Below are 20,103 nucleotides of genomic sequence, written 5' to 3' on the forward strand. Positions count from 1 at the left end.
AGCTTCATCCATGTCCCTGCAAAGGACATGAGCCTATTCCTTTTTATGGCTGCATAGTATCCCATGGTGTGTATGTACCACATTTTCTTTATCCAGTCTATCATTGATGGGCAGATAGGTTGATGCCATGTCTTTGCTATTGTGAATAGTGCCGCAATGAACATATGCATGCATGTATCTTTGTAATAGAATGATTTATGTTCCTTTGGGTATATACCCAGTAATGAGACTGCTTGGTCAAATGGTATTTTTGGTTCTAGGTCTTTGAGGAATTGCCACACTGTCTTCCACAATGAACTAATTTACATTCCCACCAACAGTGTAAAAGTGTTCCTATTTCTCCACAGCCTTGCCAGCAGCTGTTGTTTCTTGACTTTTTAATAATTGTCATTCTGACTGGTGTGAGATGGTAACTTTTTGTGGTTTTGATTTGCATTTCTCTAATGATCCGTGATGCTAAGCATTTTTTCATGTTTGTTGGCTGCATAAATGTCATCTTTTGAGAGTGTCTGTTCATGCCCCTTGCCCACTTTTTGATGGAGTTGTGTTTTTTTCTTGTAAATGTATTTAAGTTCTCTGTAGATTCTGGATATTAGGCCTTTGTCAGATGGATAACCTGCAAAAATCTCCTCCCCTTCTGTAGGTTGTTTGTTCACTCTGATGATAGTTTCTGTTGCTGTGCAGAAAGTCTTTAATTAGATCCCATTTGTCAATATTTGCTTTTGTTACCATCGCTTTTGACATTTTCATTATGAAATCTTTGCCTGTGCCTATGTCCTGAATGGTATTGCCTAGATTTTCTTTTAGGGTTTTTATAGTTTTGGGTTTTACACTTAAGTTTTTAATCCACCTTGAGTTAATTTTTGTATAAGGTATAAGGAAGGGGTCTAGTTTCAATTTTCTGCATATGGCTAGCCAGTTTTCCCAATGCCATTTATTAAATAGGGAATCCTTTCCCCATTGCTTTTGCCAGGTTTGTCAAAGATCAGATGGTTGTAGATGTGCGGTCTTATTTCTGAGATCTCTATTCTGTTGCATTGGTCCATGTGTCTGTTTTTGTACCAGTACCATGCTGTTTTGATAGCCTTGTAGTATAGTTTGAAGTCAGGTAGTGTGATGCCTCCAGCTTTCTTCTTTTTGCTTAGGGTTGTCTTGGCTTTAGCTCTCTTTTTTGGTTCCATATGAATTTTAAAGTAGTTTTTTCTATTTCTGCGAAGAACATCAGTGGCGGTTTAATGGGAATAGCATTGGATCTATAAATTACTTGGGGCAGTATACCTATTTTTACGATATTGATTCTTCCTATCCATGAGGATGGAATGTTTTCCCATTTACTTGTGTCCTCTCTGATTTCCTTGAGCAGTGGTTTGTAGTTCTCCTTGAAGAAGTCCTTCACATCCCTTGTTAATTGTTTTCCTAGTTATTTTATTCTCTTTGGAGCAGTTGTGAATGGGAGTTCACTCATGATTTGGCTCTCAGCTTGTCTATTATTGGTGTATAGGAATGCTTGTGATTTTTGCACATTGATTTTGTATCCTGAGACTTTGCTGAAGTTGCTTATCAGCTTAAGAAACTTTTGGGCTGAGACGATGGGGTTTTCTAGATATAGGATCATGTCACCTGCAAAGAGACAGTTTGACTTGCTCTCTTCCTATCTGAATACCCTTTCTTTATTTTTCTTGCCTCATTGCCCTGGCCAGAACTTCCAATACTATGTTGAATAGGAGTGGTGAGAGAGGCCATACTTGTCTTATGCCGGTTTTCAAAGGGAATGGTTGTGGCTTTCGCCCATTCAGTATGATATTGGCTAGGAGTTGGCATAAATGGTTCTTACTATTTTGAGGTATGTTCCATCAATGACAGTCTTTAACATGATGGGATATTGAATTTTATTGAAGGCCTTTTCTGCATCTATTGAGATAATCATGTGGCTTTTGTCTTTTGTTCTCTTTATGTGATGCATTATAATATATTTATTGATTTGCATATGTTAAACCTGCCTTGCATCCCAGGGATAAAGCCAACTAGACCGTGGAGGATAAACTTTTTTTTTGAGGATAAACTTTTTGATGTGCTGCTGGATTCAGTTTGCCAGTATTTTATTGAGGATTTTTACATCAATGTTCATCAGGGATATTGGCCTGAAATTCTTTTTTTCTTGTTTCTCTATTAAATGCTTAATTATCCACTGTGAGTGAACAATCTGTCTTCTTCTGGGACACTGATTGATACAATGGATAAATACAACATTGTTCTCTTGGAAAGATTAAAAATTCACACCTGCATATTAAAGGCTCTAGTATTGCAGTAAATAATGTTTAAGTTAGCCCAGTGTTTGCCAAACTTATTCATGAGACCATTTCTCTAATATATCTAAGAATATCCCTTGAAAATATTTGATTATGAAATTCCTTGCCTTAAAAACCACAAAAAGGGCCGGGCACGGTGGCTCACGCCTGTAATCCCAGCACTTTGGAAGGCCAAGGCGGTTGGATCACGAGGTCAGGAGATCGAGACCACCCTGGCTAACACGTTGAAACCCCATCTCTACTTAAAAAAAAAAAAAAAAAAAAAAAACTTGGCTGAGCACAGTGGCTCACTCCTGTAATTCTAGCACTTTGGGAGGCCAAGGCAGGCAGATCACTTGAGCTCTGGAGTTTGAGACCAGCCTGGGCAACATGGAGTAACCCATTTTCTACTAAAAATACAAAAATTAGCCAGGTGTGGTGGTGCATGCCTGTAGTCCCAGCTACTCAGGAGGCTGAGGGAGGAGTATCGCTTGAACCCAGGTGGTTGAAGATGCAGTGAGCCAAGATTGTACCACTGCACTCCAGCCTGGGTGACAAGTGAGACCCTGTCTCAAAAAAAAAAAAAAAAGTAAATGCAGTACAAACCTAAACACACACACACACACAACCAAACTTAATGGTTTATACTCTTGATGACTATTGTCAATCATTGTAAGCATCTAATTGTTCTGTGCTGTATATGAAATATCAATTTCCTTAAGGTCAATTGAGGTGTATAAGCTTAAAGCTGTGGATGTACTCTTTTAAACCCTGAGGTGGAGGTGATTAATTCTGTGTAGTTCTGGCCTTTCAGCACGTGATAGAATTGCATTTCTGAGTTAAGTGACATGTATGATTTCGTAGTCAAGCTTTTAATCACCATGTGAGACACTCTAAATCCCCTTTTGCCTTCTGTCAGTTAGGTTTCTCCTAAAAATACTAAATTCCTGTACTAAAAACACAAAATTGGTCAAGTGTGGTGGTGCATGCCTGTAATCCCAGCACTCGGGAGGCTGAAGCAGGAGAATCACTTGAACCCGGGAGGTGGAGGTTGCAGTGAGCCGAGATCGGGCCATTAAACTCCAGCCTGGGCAACAAGAGTGAAACTCCATCTCAAAACAAAAAAAGTCATGCATATTTATTTACATAACTGTGTGGTGTAGTGGACAGGCTCAAACACAGGTTTGAATCCCTGACTTCTACCACTTATTAGCTAGTCCCCTAGCTGGAGGCCCAAATCCCTTACTATAAAATTGGGACAACACTGTTAGAAGGGAATCAAATTATAAGAATTACCTGAAAATAAAATCATTAATAAATGGTAGCTATCAATTTAAGTATATTAACTGGTTACTGTGGCAATATATATAATTGTAAAATCACCATCGGTCCTTTCATTCATATGTTAACACATATCACTGGTTTAATTCATTGAAGGCAAATACAACCTTTCCCTTACTCTCCTTCCAAGATTCCACTTAGGCTGGTTACCCCAAATGTAATGGAGAAACATTAAGTGTCACTTTTAAACCAGTCTTTAATTTTCAATTCAGGTGTGAGGCACATATATACACACAAACATTAATTTAAGGAAGCAAGAATGTAGAATATAAACATGTACGGCAGACACTACTTCATGTATTTAAAGTAACTTCATTGTTTACATGTAAAAGAAAAGTATCATTCACTTATACTTCCACTTCCCTTTAAAGTATTCTCAAATTATATTTCTTGAAACTCCAATAGAAAGCATTCTCTCTTAATCATGGCAAGGGGTGGGGTACTCATTGGTGACCAAAATGTGGTGACACCATCTTTCATGTTCTTTGCCATACTCTTAAATGCCTGGCAAACAGTAAATATTTACCAGATGAATATGACATTTAAAAAATAGATTTCAAGAAATTGAGATTCTCTAGCCAAGTTGAGGGACTACATCATTTTGAAGCACTCTAGAAGGGGGATGTGATTAAATGTGACTGCATGCCTGGGCTGGCTGCTTCTAGGTATAGAGCTGTGTTAAGGTGTGGGAATAGGAGAGCAATGCCCTAGGGAAAAGAGGGCACTAGGGGAAACAATGGTTGCAGTGCACTGCAGAATGACCAATGGCACCTACTTCCAGAGTTTTCTTTCAACTAAAAAGAGATGGCATTTTCTTATGATTCAGTAACTGCATTACTTACATCAGCAACATTATGGTTTTCATAGATAAGCCTAGGCAACTAGTCTCTATTTACATCATCCCATCCAAACTCAACTAACCAAATTTTAGAACACCATCAGATAGTTTCTTGCATTCAAGACTTCAACTCATAACTCTTTGAATTCGTATTAGATATAAGGAATCTAAGATGTATTATAGGCATTCCTATAATTAGTCATATTTACAAGATACAAAATATTTGGATAAAAAGCAAATTTCATCACATCGTATAATGTACAGATAAGGTTTATAAAGTAAATTAATTTATTTTTAGCACCATATATACAATCCAAACACTGCAAATTAATTTGTTTTCAAACTCAAAAGATATTCTTCATTAATCATGATGGCACATCCTCTCTCTCAATAAACACAAATGCTGTTTTATGGGCTGTGTGGTAATAGTTTAACATCTAGTAATTAATGATATAAAATTATTTTCTCATCAAGACTAGGCTTTATTTCCTTAAAAAAAAAAATCAGATTATACAGCCAAAAATTTGTGATTATCATCACAAATAATCCAAGATTTAAATAACCAAGGGCCTCCAGAGGCCCCTGTTCTTCCTTTTGCCTGTCTAAAATTCAATGGAATATATTAAGTGTTAAACTGGTATGAAGAGGTGGAACTAAATTCTTTGACACACAAGGTAGAGTATCACTTTTTACTTAAACTTGGAGTCCTTTACATTTATAACTGCTATTCCAAAAAAATTAGACAAAGACATCTAGATTTAGATTAACATGAACTATCAAAGGGATTATTTTGGATCATTAAAGGAAACTTAACAGTAAGCCTTCATGTACCAAATACTAACATTTAAATTAATTTCAAAATCGTATGTAATTATTAATTTGCAAAGGAGAAAACTGAGGCTCAGAAGTTGCACAAAACCATGGAACTAGTGGAACTGAGCTTTAGAAACCAAGGCTGTCCTTCTCTACTATACATTATTTCTCCTCAGTACACAATAACAAATTGGTTCAAAATTATCTAGACCTTTAAAAAGTATATAATGGAAAGTGCTTTTAGTATTAAAGTTTTCATGAATGACCCTAACAAATTTTGTCTAAAAGCTTACTAAAATGCTGACATCATTTATAATCCTTCATTTATTTGTAAAAAGATGAGGACACATATTAAGTGAAGTGCAATTCATTTGTTTTCTACAAAATAAGTTAATTTTAAGCAAAACAATCTCAATGATGATAAATGCATGTCATTATTTATTTAGATGTTTCAGCTCTTGCACTAAGTTTTTACAAGCTGGTGAACACTGACAAAATTATTTCTCCCACAGAACTATAACCACACATCCCCAGACAGTATAAATATATGGTTGAACTAACATTAATACACATCACCATTTTATCAATTACATAATAAAACAAATTATCAAGTATCCAAATATTAAGTTACACAGCTCAAAAGGCATATAAAATATTAGATGTCTGCTCAATTCATTAGCAGAAACCCACTTCTTTTTTTGCAAGAGAGGTTGGGAAGGAAAAAAAAAAAAAAAATCACACTTCCAAACAAAAATAAGTTGGTAAACACGCTTCTGATAAGTATGGAAGAAAAATTACAAGAATTTCAGGAAGTTTCTGATTATAATAACAAAGCATCTCTACCTTTTAAAAAAATATTTTACTAAATTAAAGAGCATATTCTACATGTTCTGCACAAGACAAAGGCAACATTTTGCTAAAAATAATTAATAGCCCCCTCCCAGTCTTTTCTCAGGCCCTCCCTGTTAAGTTGCACCTCAGAGTGCAAACATTAAATTAATGTAAGGCTTTTTTTGTCTGAAGACATTAAAGACATGTGCTTCTGTACAATGTAGATTTTCAAAATGGAGGTTTTTTAAATAACAGCACAAAGTGAGATTTATAGAAACACATTAAATAATCACTGTAAGACTTGGTAAAAAAAAAAAAAAAAAATCAATGGTTAAGCAAACCTGATGTATACTGGTATGAATGTGGGAGATGTAAACATAAAGTGAGCAGGCAAATAACCATGTAAGCCCTACTTTCAATGTTTGAAATGAGTGAAGGAATAAACCACATAAGGTCTAGAGTGTTCATAGTTCCTGGGATTTTAGTTCTGTATGGTACTAAAAATATACAAGTATTGTGCTGGGTATTTTGGCACCTAATCTTCCTAAATTTCTTATGTATTGATAAGATTCTGGCATGGGAATAGATTTAAACAAGTCATAACTCAATAATGCATGATTTTGGGAAAGGTCAATTGATACAAATGACAAGCACATTTTATACGCTGACAGCAAGAATCTTTTGCCAAGTATCCAAATAGGTTGACTGTAACCCAAATACAGAGGTTGCCAAATCTGTCTAGCTTGTGGCCTGGTAAAACTGCCTTTCAATACTCCTATGGAAGCTTCATTAGACTTACTCACTAAGCCAACATGTTGGCTAATAGGTATAACAAATTAGACCCTATCTCAAGTTCCACTTCCAATAGCATTAGGCACCCCATTTTATTGAATGCAACAGTTGTTTCTATGACCGTTGGAATCTTTGAAACGCAGCCGCATTTTAGGACGATACTTCTCCAAATACAAAAGTTGCTTGCTGTTAAAAGCTCCACGCCGCTTTCTGGGAGGGGAAAAAAAAAAATATGAAAGAAGGCAAAAGCCCCCTACAGTAATATTTAGTGTCTTATGGACAACCATCACCGTTCTTGTGGCAATTTATCTTTTGATTAATTAGGCTGTGACCTGATGCAGAAATGAATATGAACAGGCACATCAGTGCAAATGGAAAAAATAATAAAGTTAATTTTCTATATATCTTCTTTTGAGTATTAGTTATAATAGTCAACTCACAAATCCATTTATATGTAAGTCCAAGAAAAGACAAAACTAATTTATAGTGAAGTCAGAAGTTGCCTCTGGTAGCAGTGAAGATGACTACAAAAGCCACAAAAGCATATTCTAGAGCACTCAAAATATTCGGTGCTGTATTGGATGGTTAATTTGACTGTTATTGTCAACTGGTCTCCTTTAGAGACCTGTGCATTTTATTGTATCTTTAATTGTATCTTAATTATACCTCAATAAAAATACAAAATAACCACCAACATATTCAATCAAGTATTTAAAGCAAAACAATAATTCAAAAACTCTTGTTGGATTAGAATCTTAATAATATAAGCATCTGCATGAAATGCAAAAAAGAATGTAGTATCTTGATTTACTCACTGACATTCAACAAGGAAATGAAAAGAGAATCCATTACTTACTGTCTTATGAATTGTACTGCATCTTCGTATTTCATTCCACCTTCAATTAATGCTAGGGCAACAAGTACTGGAGCTCTGGTAAGGCGAGAATTTTAATAAATACTTTTTTCAAAATCAAATCTTCATAAATTTATTTCTCCAAACACTCCCCAACTCAGAAGTATCATTATCTACCACCCTTCCTGTTTAAGTAATACCTATGACAAACGTTGACTTTATATTTAAAAAACTATAAGGATGTTTCAAGTTTCCGTATTTTCATTATCAACCCAGACTTTTACATAGAATCAAATTGATAAATTCATTTACCTCCCAAGGCCTGCAACGCAATGAACAGCAATACAACAACCAGGTTCTTCACGAAACTTAATTTTTACAAGACTTAACCAGTCATCAACAATCTGGTTGGATGGTGGTGCACCATCATCAAAAGGCCAATCCTAAGTCAAAAGAATATTTAAATATTAAAAATTAAATATCTAAAATAGATCATTAATATAAACACTGTAGTAATAATTCTAAATTTCTAACATGCAAATGTTTTCAAAAGCATTCTCATTTTAATGTTTAATCACATCTTACTAAATCTTGTTGTCCACCAAATGTGACTAAATGCTCAATCTTTACAAAAATGTTTCACAACTTCAAATCCTTGCTTTGCTTTTCACTTTTATTTAGAAATTACGATTCTGCACAATAATATAATTTTTTTTTTTAGCTTTTTGAGGTCTATTTATGACTTAAATAGATATTTGAATTTACTATTTGAATAAACTTTTGTAGCATAGCACCATAAAAACATAGGAACTGTTAAATACTTACAAGAACATGGATACCTTCTTTCTCCACAAGAGTAGTGTCATAAGTTGCTTCACACACTCTTACTATTGTGGTAACTCCATATTTCTTAAGTTCCTGGATAAAACATACATTAAAATAATCTTAATGTTTAACCACATCACTATTACTCAACATTTTATATTCTGATCATCTCTGATCAGTAAGTATGCTGGTTAACAGAAAATCATTTAAATAATGATAGAATATATTTATGTTTAACACAAAAGCAAATTTTGTTTTAAATGACAATGCTAGAATGTAAAAAGAAAAGTTCTAAATACCATACATATTTTTAATAAACTGGAGAAGTTTTCTTTCTTTTTTTAAAATGGTATGCCCCCTTCATACACTGAAGTTGTTTATAGTCATGGTAATACCGGATTGGGATAAAACATTAACTAAAAGGGGCTAGCAGCAATGCAGACAAAGGTAAATATAACTAAAGGCATTATTTATAACTAATTGAGTAATCTGACTTGACTCAATTATACTCCCTCCTTAAACTTTACTCATTTGAAGTACATAGAATGAAGTCTTAAATACAGTAAAAAAGCCCACATACCATTTAAAACTATAGACTTCAAAATGCATTATTACTAATTATAACTCTCCTGACATTATACACACACACACACACACACATATAGTAACAAAAATTATATATTATATATATACACATAAATAAAACATATGGTAATAAAAATTAAAGCACCATTAAAGTATTTCCCAGCCAGGCGTGGGGGCTCACACCTGTAATCCCAGCACTTTGAGAGGATGAGGTGGGTGGATCACCTGAGGTCAGGAGTTTGAGACCAGCCTGGCCAACATGGTGAAACTCTGTCTAAAAATACAAAAATTAGCTGGGCAAAGTGGTGCACGCCTGTAGTACCCCCCTCCCTCACCAGCTACTCAGGAGGCTGAGGCAGGAGAATTGCTTAAACCCGGGACGCAGAGGTTGCAGTGAGCTGAGATCATGCCACTGCACTCCAGCCTGAGTGACAGAACGAAACTCCGTCTCAAAAAAAAAAAAAAAAAAAAAGTATTTCCACATCTTCTGAGAGGCCTATTTGCTGTTTCTTAACAACTGTAGGTATTTATAAGGTAAAAGTGTGCACATCCTGATACATTATTCAGCATTTAATTCCTTTCTCCTAGTAAAAAGAGGCAGGTAGTTTTGGCTACATAGCTACCATTAGGAAGGAACAGAATTTGTAGTTGAGGGATTCTAAGCATCAAATGGGGTCCAAGACCAACCAACTTTGGTTTATGGCATTAGTCATTAGGTTAAGCAGATATATAAAAAATCCATAAATGGGATATAAAAAATCCATAAATGGCAACCTTTCCCATGCAAATTTCTTACAAGATAAGTAAGAGTTATACTGTTTTACTGTCCACATATCAATTTAAGCAAACTCAGGTGCAAGAATTATGAACTCAAGCACATGCCCTTCTCAAAATGTATAAATATACCTCTAACCTATAGAAGACATTGACATTTCTGGGAACTGGAATTGTAGGTATACCATCTCATATTTTCCAAAGTACTATTTATTTTGTTAGCTATAAGCTCCACTATTATATTGCAATCAATTTAAGCTACTAAAACATATCAAATCTTACCTCTATAAATTTGTTTAAGGTCGCATTGGTTGGATTGTGTGTAATAAGAAATCTCATGTTCTTGTATGTGACTTCCACAGGAGCTGGGCGGTTCATTCGAGCCATGTTAATTTAGTTAAAAAACACTCAATAGGGTTATGAAATAATTAAAAAAAATCGAATACAGAAATGATGCAAAGAAACTGAAGTCTACTTCAATATACTCCACTTGAAATTCTCAGTGCTTGAGTATGAAGTTGTAAGTAATGATAAATGAAATGAACCTCCTAACAAGAAGCAGCAATTCTTCAATCCAGTAATACTGAGGCCAACAGAAAAGAAGTGCACTGAGGTTTACCCCATCCAGGTCAGAACTCTCGTAAAATGCTCTGTGGATTTCAATTCAACACTTCTGTGTCCAGGATAACCACTCTTATGGGGGCTTCTTGGTGGAGTAGTAATCAGTTTCTACAGTTCACTTGTCTGCATAGAGGTCGTGCTGTGCCTGGCAGTAATCTCCACTGCCCTTCAGAAACTCCATAAATGTGTGACCAAGAACACCACAGAATTGCTGTTTAAAAGAAAAAGACAGAAAGAAAGAGAGAATAAGTTATTTTCCAATTCAAAAGAAATATATTAGGGTTTTACACTATTTAAGTACAGAACTATCTTTCTAAAGCAGGGCCTGAGCCACTTCTTCAACCTTTACTTAAATCGCAAAACTCAAGGGGTGAGTACAGATTAAATCAATCAGCATAAAACAAGCAGTCAGATAGATTAAACTGAAATCCATGATCTATTACTAAGATTCCTCAGAAAAAAAAAAAAAAAGCCCATTGTTACATTTTTGTGAAATTCATATACATACTCATATATATACATATTCATACATATTCTATATAGTTATATTCTCTCTCTATATCTATATATAACATATAATTATGATTCTATTAATTATTCCTTTTGATAGTTGTTTTCTTTAACTTTGTAATTACATACACAACTTTATGTTGATTTTTCCAACTAATGAAAACATTTTTACACATTAATACAAACTCCAGATAACTCTGAAGTTATTAGTCTTGCATAATTTACTTAACTCATAAACTGAAACATCTTAAGTTCCTTTCCAACTTTATGCTTTTATATCCTTTTCTTAGAATGATTTAAGTGTGTCTATATTTACAATCTCATTTTATCCTTAACAATCTGTTATCATTCCCATTAAACTGAAGACGAGAAAAATGAGTCCCTGAAAATCAACTTGTTATACGAAATATAAGAATGTATGCTTATGAGTTTAAAAGAAGGAACTCTCATTTATAACTATAAAGAAAATATTCATAATTTTAATAGTGTTCTTTTGTATTTTAAAACCAAAATGTCACATATACAACTCAAAACTGAAATCCAACTCAGAGAAGGGGGACAAAGGGATGTTGAATGTGGAAGTGGTCTCAAAAGCAAAGTAACTACTGTAACCAATAAATATAAACAAATATGAATGTATTTATATTTTCTCTAAGTTCCCCCTTAAGAACTAAATCATTTTATGCCAATATCAAACATTAAACCAATAGTCACAGGATAGTTTTAAAATATGTCCATGGAAGACACTGATGTTAATAATTAGTCTTCTTCCAAATAGTTTATAAGGTACCCGTGTACTTGGGAGTAAAGAGGGCACTAAGGAAAGTATTAATAACAGGTTAACAAGACCAGTAATTCATAGCCACTGCCTAAAGCACTTCATGTATACTCTCATCCCCAAAAAAGTTTTAACAAAAGGTTCCATTAGTTTCTACGCTTAAATGTAAGCATTTGAAGTCTTAAAATTAAAATTCAAACGACCTGCTCCCATTTCCATTTTACACCTTTAAATAGTCCCATGCTAGTTATAGTTTCTAGAACTTTGCTAAATTTTAAGAATAATTCTTATGATGATTACTGCAGAAAACATCAAGTCAAAAACCCAGTCTACTTTTCTGGTAAAACACAGAAATAGCATTAACGGTCATTTATCAAAAGGTCCCATAAGAAAGGTAACTTTCATTGTCACAAGTTTATTCAAACAAGCCCTCAGAGGTTACTCCCCCTACTTGGTCAGCTGGGTTAAAAAATTAAGTGTCTAAATTACAAAGACATCACAGTTACAGTGAAGAGAGACTAGCAATCTGAAAGTAATTTCATTATACTTTCACCCCAAGTTCTAAATACTACCTCTGTACACTTTCCCAATGACATACAATGATCTTTAAAAGCTTTATAATGACTCAACAGAGTATTCTAATTTCCAGGTATTACTTTTCAATTAAAAGCTGATTTGAGATAGTATTTCACACCACTATTTCCATATTTAACAGCTAAAACTCCTGTTGGCTACAACCTAGTCGGGCCATATCCCTTCATGTAAGTAAGCACTTTCATCAGGAAGCAGAGAAAGCACTATATTAAGAATTCCCGGCTGGGCGCGGTGGCTCAAGCCTGTAATCCCAGCACTTTGGGAGGCCGAGACGGGCGGATCACAAGGTCAGGAGATCGAGACCATCCTGGCTAATACGGTGAAACCCCGTCTCTACTAAAGAATACAAAAAACTAGCCGGGCGACGAGGCGGGCGCCTGTAGTCCCAGCTACTTGGGAGGCGGAGGCAGGAGAATGGCCTGAACCTGGGAGGCGGAGCTTGCAGTGAGCTGAGATCCGGCCACCGCACTCCAGCCTGGGCGACAGAGCCAGACTCCGTCTCACAAAAAAAAAAAAAAAAAAAAGAAAAAAAAGAAAAAAAAGAAAAAAAAAGAATTCCTTTCCTGAACTGGTTAGTTTCACTGAGTGGAGCCACCTAGTGGCTGGGGGTCTTGTCTGTTAAAGCAGTGGTGACGACCCATAGCTTTCTGTTCCGCCCAAGACACTCCTCCATTCCCAATATCCTAGCCACAGGAAGAACTATCCATGATGGGGAATTTTTCCCTCCCACATATCAGTTGCATTACAATCACAATCATATATAAGAAGGGAGAGGAAGAAAGAGCAATCTCTGTGCAGAAGCTTAAGTCACTATTATACTGCAGAGTCAAGCCAATTAATGTGTGTAACTCTTGCCAAATAATTCCTTGAATAGTCTGTCTACATCTACTTAGGTCTTAGAGCACCTAAGAAAGCATGAGTAAAATGCTGCTCACTCTTGGGAATGATCTAGTTTTCAACTGACTAACAGGAAGCACTGCCTCAGGATCTGGATGTCGAGCAGGTCAACGGTTCCAATCGTAGTGTAAATCACTTAATACTCGTGGACTGGTAGGGGGCTCCGCGGCCAGAAGATAAAAAACCCTCAGAATTCTGGCTGTGGTTGGCTACTGCTGCCACAAACCAATAAGAGGCAACAACATATTACACCACAGAGTTCAGGAACAGTTCTAAACAGTCCCCGATTAAAAGGCGCCATCCAGGGCCCTTCCAAAATTGGCAGGGGAAATGTATGCTGGTGCCCGGACGGGAAGTCCTTCGCGTCAGTGTAACTAACAGTAGCCCTGTCAGTTTCCAAGACGCTCCGACCCAGGCCATTTCTCCACGACTGGCCCAGAGAAAGGACAAGACTAGACTTGTTCCCATTATCACGAGCCCGAGGTGGGGCGATAAATCCGGAACAGCTCGAATTACCAGGTGGAGCCTGGGAGGAGGGCGGGGCGGAGGGCCGAAGTTCTCACCTAGCAGAACCCCTCTCTGGCCCGGGCAGGGGTGCAACACGCGGAATGCCCCCGAGGGCCGCCGCCCCGCGCACGCGGCTGTGTGCGCCCGAGCACGCCCGCTGCGCCCCCTCTCCGCGCCGCAATCACGGGTTCGCGCCGCGCCTTCAGTCAGGCGCGGGCGCCGAGGCCATTTTGTCTGAGGCTCGGGTCCCGGCCGTCGAGCACAGGGGTGTAGCTGCACCCAGTGGTTGTCCCGCGCCCACCCCGGAGCTCCGAGAAGCTCTGGGACCAGATCGTTACCACCCGTGCCAGGCTGTCCCGCCTACCCCACGCCCGCCCGGATCTGGGGGCGAACCCGCCACCGCCGCGCCCTCCCCGTATCCGGCTCCGCAGTGACACGCGCAACCCTCGCCCCACCCCGGGCCACGTCTCCCGCTCCCAGTACAGCCACTCTCCTCCGGCCGAACAAAGAGGCCCCGGGACGCCGCGGAGCCTGCCATGCCCGGACGGGTCGCGCCAGACCAAAGGGCCAAGGGCGGAGGCGGCGGTCACAAAGCGGCTTTTGTGCCACCCACCCGACCCGCTGCGGAAGCCGAAATTACCCCCGGCCGCCGCGCAAGCCGGACCGCGCCGCCCCCGTCGCCCCGGGCTCGGGAGGGACTCAAAAGCCTGTGCCTCCGGCGGTCAACCGCCACCCTGCAGCCCCGAGGGGCCCGGCGTCTGCCTCCGCACAGCCGGCCGCAATCGGCCGGCCACAGGGCCGTAACCAGCCCGCTCCCACCCGGGACCCACCGGAACTGCAACCCGGGGCAACCTGGAGGAGACGCCGGGCTCCGAACAAAGGCGACAGCAGGGATAGGAGGGCCGGTCGTGGATTCCCAACCCGAGAGGCGACGATGCGACGGCTACTCACAGGAATATGTTTACTCATTGAAGATTGTGGCCTAATCATACAGCCGGTCCCGAGGCGGCGGCGACACAGGCGGTGGTGGCGGCTGCAGGGCAGGAGGACGGCGGTGGTCGTGGCGGAGCGGCGGTGGTGGCGATGCAGGCGGCGGCGGGGGCACCAGACTCTACCATGCAGTGAGCGGCTCCGAGCAGAGCGCGTAGCCGAGCCGGCCCGCAGCCGAAGGAGCCAATACACGCGCCGAGGCGCCCTTGCGTCACAAGCCCGCCCCTTTATAACCGGTGCGACGTGCAACCCTCCAGCCACCAATCGCGGCCTGGAACCGCGGGCCGGGAGACTACAGGCGGGGGCGGAGACCCGCCCCCCGCGGACGTCACTCCGCGGCGGCCGCCGCCGGTGTGAACCGGTTGATGAATGGCTAAGCGCCGAACCGGAGCATCCCTCGGGCGGGGGAGGGAAGGGGCTGCCGGGAGGACTCCGGGATGCAGGAAGCCTGAGGTTAAGAAGGGGTGGGAGCGAGAGAGATTCCGATCTATCGACTGGAAGAACTCCTGCTGCAAACCACTTTTCTCATAATTAAAACCAGCCAGGAGTGCACACATGTCACATGAGGAGACTCGAAGTTTGCCTGAATCGTAAAATGCAATCCCTCTAGGGCTGGAACCGCGTCTCGGTGTCGACCCTATTTTCTACTGCCTTAACCACGGTCATCTTTGCCAGTGGTTTACCTTGGCACCTGGGTCCCGAGTACATTCGTCATCAAATAATATTTATGTCGCACGACCGCTGTACCCGGTGACTCAACACCTTGCATGCCACGGCCTTAGGCTTGGTCAAGATGAATTCTTGTCCCTGGGGGCGCTTTCAAGCGGGGAGAAACTTACCTTCGCAAAACTTAATGCTATAGAAGATGGGGAGAGTATCTTTTGATGCAGACGAAGCCCTGTGCTCCCTATATTCTTTTTTTGATCACGCCTCTGTACTACGTACGCATGCAACTGCAGTTGGCTCAATTGTGGCATTTCGAAATCACATGCATCCTTTGTACTGCTGCTCACTTGATATGTTGTCTCAGATAATGAAAGGTTAGGAAGTGCTTAAAGAAAGTGTTTTGAGAAATTAAGAATCTTCGGTTTTGTCAAGCACTGATGTAATTCTTTGCGTCAAAGCTAAAGCTCTTCTTTATGTTCGTTTTTTAATGTTCGTTGTCAGTCCTCTTTTACTGACTTCATTATTTAAGCCCCTCAGAAGTAAAGTCTTATCGCAGTTCTGTGCCATACAAGGGCAACTCTGTTATTTATAATCTGAAAACCCTTTCTCCTCAGCTCTGGGGAAGGAGTAAACAGGACGTTTACCTGCTTTTGAAGAACTCAGTTTTCCACTAACACTGAAGCCTTTTGTTTGTTATTTTCACCGAGTATGAGATTGGAGAGGTCTTTAGGGATCAAATTTTGTCCTCTCTCAGTGCGCTGCAGCATCCTAGGATTTATTTAGAGACTCTGGTTGTATATTTATTCAACTTTCTTAACACTGTAAGTAAAATAAAAACTTTCAAAAAACAAAAACAAAATCGTGGGCCAGACTTTCAAAGGAACAAAAACTAATCGTCATTTTGAAGAAAATGACTCACCTAGGACACATTTTAATCCATTAAAATCAAGGGAAACTAGCACACTTGAGAAATATGTCCCTTTACAAATAAATGATTTTAAAAAGTAAAGACTTTAAAATCTTAAATTCTAAAAAAATATAGAAAGCTTATAAAAAATCTTGGGTGGTAGGGGCAGAGCTAAGCAGGCTGGAGAACTCAAGTAAAAAAAGGGACAGATTTCATCATATATAAGAACTAAAAACTTTTATATGGCAAAAGGCTTTTGACAAATGTTAATTTCACACTGGGAGAAAATATTGGTGATACTTCATGGATAGGGTTAATATAAAAAGCTTGGCCAATGTATATAATAGTGTAGTTAAAAAGCACATATTCAATCAGCCACTCTTACTCCAAAAGTTGGTAAACACACATGATTGGAATAGTGAAACTTTTTCATGTAATGGCATTTCAAAAAATACATTTGGTGGGACAAGATATAAACTCAGCAAATGATTAACAGAGCCAAATCTGTGTTAGCCAATTTTCTTGTAGAACTTGTGATACAAGTTGTGAGCCTTGTGATCCACAGATCCTGTAATTACCACAAGCAGTGCTGACATGAAGTATCCAGTCAACTATGCTCATCAAGTTCTGAAACCTCTCAAATTCTCAACTGGCCTGGGGGTCTTAGCTTCTCAGACAAGGTACCATCTTATCATACAATGAAAGTAATATATTTAAAGGATGAAAAAATAAGGCTTTTGCTGTTGAGAGAAATGACGCACTTTATTTTATTTTATGTATTTATTTGAGATGGAGTCTTGCTCTGTTGCCCAGGTTGGAGTGCAGTGTCACGATCTTGGCTCGCTGCAACCTCAGCCTCCTGGGTTCCAGCGATTCTCCTGCCTCAGCCTCCCAAGTAGCTGGGATTACAGCCACCTGCCACCACACCTGGCTAATTTGTTTGTACTTTTAGAAAACCCCATGTTGACTAGGTTGGTTTTGAACTCCTGACCTCAAGAGATCTGCCTGCCTCAGTCTTCCAAAGGAAAGGACACATTTTAAACAAGACGTAAGTGTGGTCTTGCTGACCAGTCCATTAAATGTTTCTGTTTCTTCGTCAGCTGCCACTGTGGTTCACTGCTATGCTGAGGGTGTCTGCTGTATTTAGTTTAATACTTTGAAGCTGCAAATTCTTGGAGAACAGTAGAACATCCCAACATTGGTCAGGAGACTCCTGTGATTTGAGGACTCACTAACCCTTACAGACTTGCACTCAGAGCATTAGCACCTGTACTTTTTTAAAGTGGGTCTCTAATAAACTTGAAAATAGTGCTTTCAGACATCAAAAAGTGAGAAAACACCTCTAAAAGTCAGTGCTTACTCTGAGCTCCAGGAGAAGCTCTAATATAGAGGATTTTCCCTCCTGCTAAACAAGATTCTCGGCTGGAAGTTACTTCTCTCAGCAAAACATGTGTCCTTGACCTCATCACGATAGGCAGGACTTTCTACTGACAATTTAAAACATAAGAGCCAACAGTTGGGAAATAAGACTAGAAGAATATTATAAGGAGGTTGAGCGTAGTGGCATACAGGCTTATGCCTGCAATCCCAGCACTTTGGGAGAACAAGGTGGGTGGATCACTTGAGGTTAGGAGTTCAAGACCAACCTGGTCAACATGGTGAAATCCCATCTCTACTAAAAATACAAAAAATTAGCTGGGCATGGTGGCAGGCACCTCTAATCCCAGTTACTTGGGAGGCTGAGGAAGGAGACTCACTGGAGGGCTGGGAGGCAGAGACAGCATTGAGCTGAGATCGTGGCACTGCACTCCAGCCTGGGAGACAGAGTGAGGACTTCATTTCAAAAAAAGAATATTATAAGGAATATTTTTATGGAAGATGAGAAAGCCTGCAGAAGGCAAGAGTGCAGGGGAAGACTGGCAAATCTTGATGAAGAATAACGGAGAAATCTTTATCAGAACAGCAGATCTAGTAAACATTGATTCCATTTATACCAAGTTTACAAAAGGAGTGAAGGATTCCTTGATTTTCAGTCTTCTCAGATTGGTTGGGGCTACAAGGAAGTCTGATAAAAACATTTAATATAGCAAGAGTAATATCATTGCAATAATAGATTAAATGGGACAATACCAACCTAGAAAAAGACACTAGATTGCAAGATATAATGACAGTCTAGCAAATATACTTAATAGAGGCAAATACCCCAATGGGCCATAATCTAGTAAGTGTCTGGATACTAGTGTAGAGGGTAAGTTCCCATACCCATATTTAACAAGAGTCCTAAAAATTCAAGTATGCCATGGCTCCTGTCAGCATTGTTAAAGTTTATTTCCCTCTTGCTGTTTTAGAACAGTCTATTTTATATCCAATTAATTTTCTTATATGATTATTAAAATAAATATGTAGTATACAGGCATGCCTTGATTTATTGTGCTTTGCAAATACTTTTTTTTTTTTAACAAAATGATGGTTTGTGACAGCTTTTTGTCAAGCAAGTCTATCAGAGCCATTTTTCCAATAACATGTATTCATTCATATTCTCTGTGTTACATCTTGGTAATTCTCCCAATATTTCAAACTTTTAAATTATTATTATATCTGTTATGTCAACTTGTGAACAGTGATCTATTGGAATCGTTTTGGGCCACCACAAACTGTACCCATTTAAGACGGCAAACTTTTTCGATAAATGTATATATTCTGACTGCTCCACTGATCGGCCAATCCCTCAGCGAGACACGGCAATACTGAAATTAGGCCAATTAATAATCCTACAATGGCCTCTAAGTGTTCAAGTGAAAGGAAGAGTCACTCATCTCTCACTTTAAATCAAAGCTAAAAATGATTAAGCTGAGCAAGGCAAGTTGAAAGCAGAGATAGGCTGAAAACTAGGCCTCATACCCAAAACAGTCAAGTTGTGAATGCCAAGGAAAAGCTCTTGAAGGAAATTAAAAGTGCTACTCCAGTGAACACAGGAATGATAAGAAAGTGAAACAGTCTCATTGTTGATAAGGAGAGAGTTTTAGAGTTCAGCATTCTCTTAAGTCAAAGCCCAATCCAGAGCAAGGCCTTAACTCCTCATTTTTATGAAGGCTGAGAGAGGTTAAGAAGTTGTAGAAGAAAAGTTTGAAGATAGCAGAGGTGGGTTCATGAGGTTTAAGAGTAGAAGCCCTCTCCCTAACATAAAAATGAAAGGTGAAGCAGTAAGTGCTGATGGAGAAGCTGCAGCAAGTTATTGAGAAGATTTAGCCAAGAACATTGATGAAGGTGGCTACACTAATTAACAGATCTTCAATGTAGACAAAACAGTCTTATATTGGAAGAAGATGCTATCCAGGACTTTCATAGCTATAGAAGTCAATGCTTGGCTTCAAAGCTTCGGAGGACAGGCAATTCTCTTGTTAGGGGCTGATGTGGCTGATAACTTTAAGTTGAAGCAGATGCTCATTTACCATTCTGAAAATCCTAGGACCCTTAAAAATTATGCTAAATCTACTCTGCTGTGCTCTATAAATGGAAGAACAAAATCTGGTTGACAGCACATCTGTTTAGCATGGCTTACTAAATATTTTAAGTCCACTGTTGAGACCTACTGATAAAACATGATTATTTAAAAATACTGTTGCTTGTTGACAATGCACATGGTCATTGAAGGGCTCTGATTGAGATGTACGAGGATATTAATGTTGTTTT

General features: G+C 39.1%; 2 protein-coding genes across 2 annotated transcripts; one reads left to right on the forward strand and one right to left on the reverse strand.

Moving 5' to 3' along the window:
• Positions 1 to 3,807: 3,807 nt before the first annotated feature.
• On the reverse strand, positions 3,808 to 15,507 carry PTP4A1 (protein tyrosine phosphatase 4A1). The gene is made up of 6 exons (XM_010364276.2): positions 14,799 to 15,507; positions 10,223 to 10,772; positions 8,582 to 8,674; positions 8,069 to 8,199; positions 7,760 to 7,834; positions 3,808 to 7,113 (listed from the first exon to the last, which is right to left on the reverse strand). The coding sequence occupies exons 2-6, from the start codon at positions 10,325 to 10,327 to the stop codon at positions 6,996 to 6,998; spliced, it is 522 nt and encodes a 173-aa protein (XP_010362578.1). The 5' UTR covers positions 10,328 to 10,772; positions 14,799 to 15,507; the 3' UTR covers positions 3,808 to 6,995.
• On the forward strand, positions 13,949 to 16,501 carry LOC115897020 (translation initiation factor IF-2-like). The gene is made up of 2 exons (XM_030929585.1): positions 13,949 to 13,985; positions 14,087 to 16,501. The coding sequence occupies exons 1-2, from the start codon at positions 13,949 to 13,951 to the stop codon at positions 15,370 to 15,372; spliced, it is 1,323 nt and encodes a 440-aa protein (XP_030785445.1). The 3' UTR covers positions 15,373 to 16,501.
• Positions 16,502 to 20,103: the final 3,602 nt, after the last annotated feature.

Source organism: Rhinopithecus roxellana, chromosome 4 (assembly GCF_007565055.1).
Source record: "Rhinopithecus roxellana isolate Shanxi Qingling chromosome 4, ASM756505v1, whole genome shotgun sequence".
In the NCBI taxonomy this organism is placed as follows: domain Eukaryota; kingdom Metazoa; phylum Chordata; class Mammalia; order Primates; family Cercopithecidae; genus Rhinopithecus; species Rhinopithecus roxellana.